Source organism: Sinocyclocheilus rhinocerous, unplaced genomic scaffold (genome assembly GCF_001515625.1).
Source record: "Sinocyclocheilus rhinocerous isolate Xijiao unplaced genomic scaffold, SAMN03320098_v1.1 scaffold1486, whole genome shotgun sequence".
NCBI lineage: Eukaryota > Metazoa > Chordata > Actinopteri > Cypriniformes > Cyprinidae > Sinocyclocheilus > Sinocyclocheilus rhinocerous.
Genome location: NW_015629508.1, coordinates 167,306 through 174,388, shown reverse-complemented (window position 1 = coordinate 174,388; position 7,083 = coordinate 167,306). Strand labels below are relative to the sequence as shown.

The window sequence follows — 7,083 nt, the reverse complement described above, 5'->3', positions numbered from 1 at the left end:
GAGTGCTTGAATCTTTATTCTTTACGCACAAGATTTACGCCCTTCCGCTTGAAACTGCTTTGTACATGCTTGCAGTGTAGTTGCGCTTATCGCTCTAATAACTATGAGTTTGTACTTCAAGCATTGCTTATAACTGTGCATTCTTTCTGCAGCACACAAGGCAAGAGCTTTTGAGCTCATAATTGGAAATGCACAGCATTTATGCTTTATTTACCAGTGATTAAAAAAATGGGACTCATTTCTATCACAGCATGGATGCCATTTAACCAGCAACTGTCTGTTTGTCCATGAGATGGGAAACCTCTAAAGCCATCTGCTGTACTAGTCTTGTTTTTGGTATGATTCAGGACAGGTCGCTGAAAAAACATTGCCAGTTTATGTTTTGCACAAATAGGGGGCAGAGTTGCACAGCAAAGATCTCCAACTTGATGTTATTTTCCTGGGTGAAATACACAAGTCTGGGTTTAAGATGCAGATTTCAGTATGATTTTCACCAGGATTTTAGGTACAGTTGACAGAACTGTCTTTTACCCATCAGGCCAGCACATCGTTGTCTTTACAGACTGCTTTTTTATGCCTTTCAAACATAAACATTTGATTTTTTATTCATTGTGGTTGTGATTTCTGCTTATTTGTGGTAATATTATCTAGCTGCCAAGGTTTTGTAAATAATTACTTTTTGATAGTTTAAGCATTTGATAAATCAGTAATGTTTTGCAATGCTTGCCACCTTTTTCCAAGAAAAGTGTGTATGAAATGAATTCATAACTGCTGTCAAGGACTTACATTAAAGTGGTATGGTTACATTTCTTCTGGGTTTTGTAAAAATTTTTTTTATTTTAAATATATCAAATGTTGCAAAAATATTAAGTAGTGCACACTTAAAAAAAATACAATTTAAATTAAGTAATTTAATAATAATAATAAGCACCAAATAATGAGCACCAAAGAAGCATTGTAGAATGATTTATTGAGGATAATGTGTTACTAATAATATTTAAAAACCCAGAAAATTGCAGGAATATGTTCCATTTTAAAATATATTAAAATTGAAATCAATTACTTTAAATTGTAATATTTTACAATATAACTATTTATTACCCCTTTAAATAAATGCAGCCTTGGTGAGCATAAGAGACTTCTTTCAAAAACAGGAAATCAGACTGACCCCAAATATTTGAATGGGAGATTAAATATAATGTTAAAAAGGTATATTATATTCTGTGGTACTGTAATATGCTGGTATAAATAAAACTCGTTGTTAAATAGATCCCCTTACTGACCTTGAGTTTCAAATGTATGTATTTGTATATTATTGAGTAAGTACGGGGTGTGTAGTTAATGTGTGGTAGATAACGAACTCCAGTGTTATTCTAAATGTTTCATAAAAGCAAAGGACTCTGGTGGGTAGCAATGTTAACTATGATTTGTCAGGGTTCCAGTCTATTAAGATAATAAATGAGCTGTATTGTGTGCTCTGTTTGTGTCTGCTGCTTTACCTAATGGACATCCAGAGCGCCAGCTCAGTGGTGCTGCAGGCTTTGACCCAGGCCACCAGTCAGGACACAGCTGTGCTGAAGCCTGCAGAGGAGCAGCTTCGCCAATGGGAGACCCAGCCTGGCTTCTACTCAGTGCTGCTGGTGAGAATCTGCTACATACAGCCACAATATGAGCAGTTTAGTGGTGCAATAGAACTAAGTAAAAGCGGGAATGTAGGTAACAATATTTTATGTGGCTTTTACTCTTTTATTTCTGTGCTACATGTCAGCTGAGGCTTGTGGCATGTCAAAAATATCTTCATATAAGTAGTTTAATATCAAGCAAAGCAACTTTGCACATTAATATAAAATTCAGCCAAAGTTCTGTTACAAGTGTTTGTATATTGAAAATGGCTCATCTAGTCAGATTTGTTTTACTGCTTTGAATTTTTTTTTTTAATTCAGGTGTTACATAATATGAAGCTGTTTTTGTACTGATGCCAGACTTTTGTTGGCCATTCGTTTGTTTTGAATAACCTTACATGTTGATGTGTGTCCAAGTCCACAAAAACCAATGTATTTTTAAGTCACTAAATTGTTTATGATTTTGGTCATATCGCTCACCCCTAGAGCTGGACACCACAAGAGCCTGCATAACAATTACTTTCCAGAGAGATTAAATAATCATCTTGGCTTGAGTACAGACAACCACAGCACAAAATTCTGATCCATTTCATCCATCTTCTGTTTCTAACCTGCTGCACATTTCCACTGAGGGTAGAGCAACAATGTGGTCATTTCTGTTGTACAGTAACTTTTAAACGTAAATGCAAACAAACACACACACACACACATAATGAGCACATTTACATGCACACCAGTAAGCTGATAACTCACAAATATCAGCTTATTAAAATAACCAGTTTTCCATGTTTACATGCACATCAGTAACCTGACAATGCAAGTAAGCTGCGTTTACACGACTTTATTTACAAATCAGGTTATTTCCCTGTAGTGACGTCAAAATATAATCATTTGCATGTATCTGACTCCGAGTGTTCCATACATTGTCAGTTGTGGTGTTAAATAAAGCTTGCTACATGTCAGCGGGAAACTTGCAGCTCATATATTATCCTCTCATGCAGTTATAAATGCAGCATTTTGAATGAACCACTTCTACTTCTGCTTGTTTATTGCAAAACGTTTGCTCTGTCTAGATGTGCTTAAATCTGCACTAACGATGTGTTCCTGTCACATATCACATGCACACTTCAATAAGCCGACAGAAAGCAGGTTATTGCGTTTACATGCCACGCAAAATCGGGGTAAGAGGCAAAAAAAACGACCTCTGTCGACCGGTTTATGCTTAGGTCGTTTAGCTATGACTTTACTCTGTTAAAAGGAAACCGGTTACCGCGTTTATATGACCATGTGCGTTTTCGGCTTATTAAGAATAATTGGCTTAAGAATGTGCATGTAAACGTGCTCAATGTTATTAAAGTGCAACTAATACCACAAAACAGAACATTACAGAATTTGAAAAAAAAAAGAATTAAAAACCATTAATACTTACTGATGTTTGTTATTTTCTTGTCAAAATGATGTCTTTTCCTGAAGTATGATGTCATTAGTGAACTAGATGTTGTTGCTTAAAGGGATATAACAAATATTGATATGATAAAATAATTTTAAATTATAGTAAAATATTTTTTTGTTATCATTTTTTTATATTTACAAATATAACAATTAATTAAAAATTTAATAAAATAAAAATTAAGTAATTTTTTATTAAAGTAAAGAATAAATCATGAATAATTAAAAATTTCTTAAAGGGATAGTTCACCCAAAAATGAAAATTCTGTTATTAATTAACAGAATTATGTCGTTATGTCGTTATCCCTCATGTCGTTACAAACCCGTAAGACCTTCGTTCATCTTCGGAACACTTCGATATTTTTGATGAAATCATTGAATAAAGTCATTATTTTTGTTTTCTTTGCACACAAAGTATTCACATTGCTTCATAAAATGACGGTTGAGCCACTGATGTCACATGGACTATTTTATCGATGTCCTTACTACTTTTCTGGGTCTTGAACATGGTAGTTTCGTTGCTGTCTATGCAGCGTCAGAAAGCTCTCGGATTTCGTCAAAAATATCTTAATTTGTGTTCTGAAGATGAACGAAGGTCTTACGGGTTTGGAACGACATGAGGGTGAGTAATTAATGACAGAATTTTAATTTTTGGGTGAACTATCCCTTTAATAAATGAACAGTTTTTAGTGTTAAAAGGCAAGATTCATTTTTTTCCACTTTATTGTGAAAATAAATGTATCAGTATGGTTTTCTATTTTAAAAAAAATGTTTTAAATATTTTTTCCTAAATATGTTATGGCATATGATGGGCACATGAATATGTGCAGCATAGTAGAAATGACCCTTGTGGTTTCTTGTCCGCTGGGCCGTGATATTGAGGGAGATTTTGTTGGTGGCTGACATCCTCACCAGATGGCCATTAGCTGTCATGACTCATTTTGCAATTCATGTCATGCCACTGTTTTATTTATGAGGACTTTTCTTACCAAATAAAATTAGAAATTAAGCTTTTTAATGAAGTATGCAGCAGTTCTTAAGTGAGGTCATGTGCTGCCAGTGATGACGAACCAAACAACACTGGTCTAAGGGGTCCAGGAGGGCACTGATTTTGCATACTGAATCCAAATCATTTTCATAATAATGTGCAATTCATGCAATTTATTTTCCATCCTCTGCACTGGCACATGAGCTAATTTATTTGAAATGTGAAATTAATATTTTAAGCTTCATACTGGTTGCAGATGAATTAGTAATGACCTTTGAGCCGCACAGAGGTTAAATGCTTCTGAACGCAGGGCGTATAATTCTGTTACATGTCATGGCTTATCTCCTCACAAACACACTGAGTTTTTGTTTTTGTCTTTAGAAGTGAACTTTTCAATTTTTTTGTCAAATCTGGCCACCTTTCAGATGCTGAACAAAGGCAGATGGGGAGGGCATTTAGGCCACTTTGTTGTGTTTACAGTGGAGACTGTGCTGTCCCGGGGCATGATATTTTTTGATTTGAGCATGTGTTTTATTTGGCAGGAGGAGCAGAAGGCTGATTAAGGACTAGGGACAGTACCAGTAAATAAAATTCCACCACTCTTGATGCTGTTAAATAAAACAAATATAAGAAGGTACTAACAAATTATTCACGATTAAAACAGAAGTAGTGAGAAGTAGTTTTGTTGTTCACAATAAGATCTGTAACATGCATTTAAAAAATAGATGAAGTGCAGTGAAGTTTCACTGCATGCCAACTTTAAATAAAAACATGTAGACAGCTGTTATTGATGAAAATTCTGTTCAAAGTCTGGTATCTTTACTGAAGTATCACCCTGCAGAATCCTGTACCCCTTCCTCAATGCCTGATCAAAAATCTAGCATGTGATATCCATGCTGAGCTATGGGGTTGAGCTTTTGGAACACAAAGAAAGGGAAATGCTTAATTTGAACTATAATATTATATATGATATATAATTTAAACATCATTAATAGGGTGATTTAAGAATAAATGGGCTGTAAAGTGTTTTTCTATCTTCTCTAATCTGGCACTAAATAAATTACCCGTAAAAAAAGGTCCAAAGGGAATAGAAGTTTTTTTTTTGTTTTTATGAAATTGATGTTCAAAGGAATGCAAGGAGACAATATAGAAATTTAGGTCAACCAGAACAAAATCAATTTAGTTTGTAGGCTAAAAGTTATTAGAGTAAACATCAGTGCATCTTTGACCCATTGGTGGCGCTAGAGGGTTTAAAAGACAGACCCCAAAATTTTAATAATTCATCCAACGTTGATCATTAGGCCTTCTTAGAGATTTTTAAGTTAAGGGTGCAGTTACAAATCTGTGGGTGCAAACTGAGAGTACAGATTAAGAAATAGTGGGCACAGTTTATCAGACTTAAAAAGAAACAACTCCTACACGGCCTTAGGGCAGCTCTGTACTTTTGACGTCCCTATTCAGAACAAAAAATAAATAAATCTTCAGGATTTGCAGAAATGCCAGTTTCTGCTCTTGTGGTTGTGTATGACTAAACCTTCTCTTGCTCTTTCAGAGAATGAGGTGTCTGTGGACCCTCAGGCCTGGCCAGTACAACCCCTCTCGTCCCCTGAGGGGGGCTCAGCAGCACCCGTGTTGTCATACAGCACTGGCTATGGTGGTGTAGATGTCCTCTCAAATCCTTTAAGCCTTCAAACTTGGCACAGACTCCTTCGTTATTGAGGTTTAGCATGAAATAGGATTGCAAAGAACGGAGCGCAATCCTACGTATCAGCAGACTTTGTTCCTTCAATGATTTCTGCAGGCGTCGACTTTGACTGCAGCGCTATAAGAATGTCTGTCACGTCCCATCAGCCTCTCTTATCTGTTTGTATTTGAGCCAACCTGCTGTCACTCGGTCTGTCACCCAAATAAATCAGCCTGATTTGTATGGACTCGCATTTGGCTTATTTGTCTACCCAAATGGTGCTTTCGCTGACCTTGAGGTGAATTAGGCAGAGGCGGCGGGTCGATTTTTTTGAGTCATGTTTACTTGTCAGCTGTCTATTGATATGATATTCACCTGTCACATTTTGAAAGCAATAAGTGTCTGTTTGCGTCACAGAGCCGGGTAATGCACCCTCTCTGCTCTTGTTTTTGCATGCGACGAAGATTTCTTCTTCACGATGATCCTCGGTAATTTATTACCCTTTGCTCATCGTCTTGTGTAGGAAATGGGTCTCTGTATGGACTCTTATCTGGCAGAGTGGAATGAGCCCTGGTCTCTGAGCAGCCGAGTTTGGGGGTTTGGTGGCCCTGCGTCAGAGCCTGGTGGAGATGCTCCCTCTTGAACGCAGCTGCTACTACATATTTATCAATGAGCATTAGCTTTCCTTGGCCTGCTCCTCGCTCCCCGCGCTCTTATTCCGGACATGGCATGCTGAATTAAACCTCGAAACTCACTCCACTGTGGAATAGCGTTTAATTATTCAGTGTTAGACTTTAGCCTCGCTAACCTAACTTGCCTCACCTCACCTCAGGAAATGCGTAAATCCTCTTTTTTTTGTACATTGTTGCGTATTTTTAAAGGTGACGTCTGTAAGTTCTGTGCCACTAGTGACATCAAAAAATGACCTTTTTAAAAATAAATAAAATAAAAATAATAATACAAAAAACATCAGACACTCCCCCTCATCTGCCAAAAGTTGAGAGGCCAGGGCAATGATGAAACATATATTCATATATTGAAAAATAATAAAAAAATAAAGCACTAATACACTACTTTTCAAAAGTTTGGGGTCATTAAGTCTTTTTTTTGGAAATAAATTATTAATAATTCAGCAAGGATGCATTAAAGGGGTCATATGATGCGATTTCAAGTTTTCCTTTCTCTTTGGAGTGTTACAAACTCTTGGTGCATAAAGAAGATCTGTAAAGTTGCAAAGACTAAAGTCTCAAATCCAAAGAGATATTCTTTATAAAAGTTAAGAGTCAGCCACGCCTACCTAAAACGGCTCGTTCTAACACGCCCCCACATGTCTACGTCAC

The 7,083-nt window shown here is 36.4% G+C and overlaps 1 protein-coding gene and 1 pseudogene across 1 annotated transcript; both read left to right on the top strand.

The window, feature by feature from the left end:
• Nucleotides 1-1,499: 1,499 nt before the first annotated feature.
• Nucleotides 1,500-5,752, top strand: LOC107739002 (importin-11-like). The gene is made up of 2 exons (XM_016550948.1): nt 1,500-1,640; nt 5,612-5,752. The coding sequence occupies exons 1-2, from the start codon at nt 1,503-1,505 to the stop codon at nt 5,720-5,722; spliced, it is 249 nt and encodes an 82-aa protein (XP_016406434.1). The 5' UTR covers nt 1,500-1,502; the 3' UTR covers nt 5,723-5,752.
• Nucleotides 5,753-6,269: 517 nt separating this feature from the next.
• LOC107739001 (importin-11-like) overlaps nt 6,270-7,083 on the top strand; it is a 139,894-nt pseudogene continuing 139,080 nt past the window's right edge.

Bases quoted from the DNA above. Each gene is read 5' to 3' on its own strand.
- LOC107739002 (XM_016550948.1), top strand. From the start codon at position 1,503: ATGGACATCCAGAGCGCCAGCTCAGTGGTGCTGCAGGCTTTGACCCAG. The intron at 1,641-5,611 runs GTGAGAATCTGC...TTGCTCTTTCAG, and splicing joins GCTTCTACTCAGTGCTGCTG to AGAATGAGGTGTCTGTGGAC.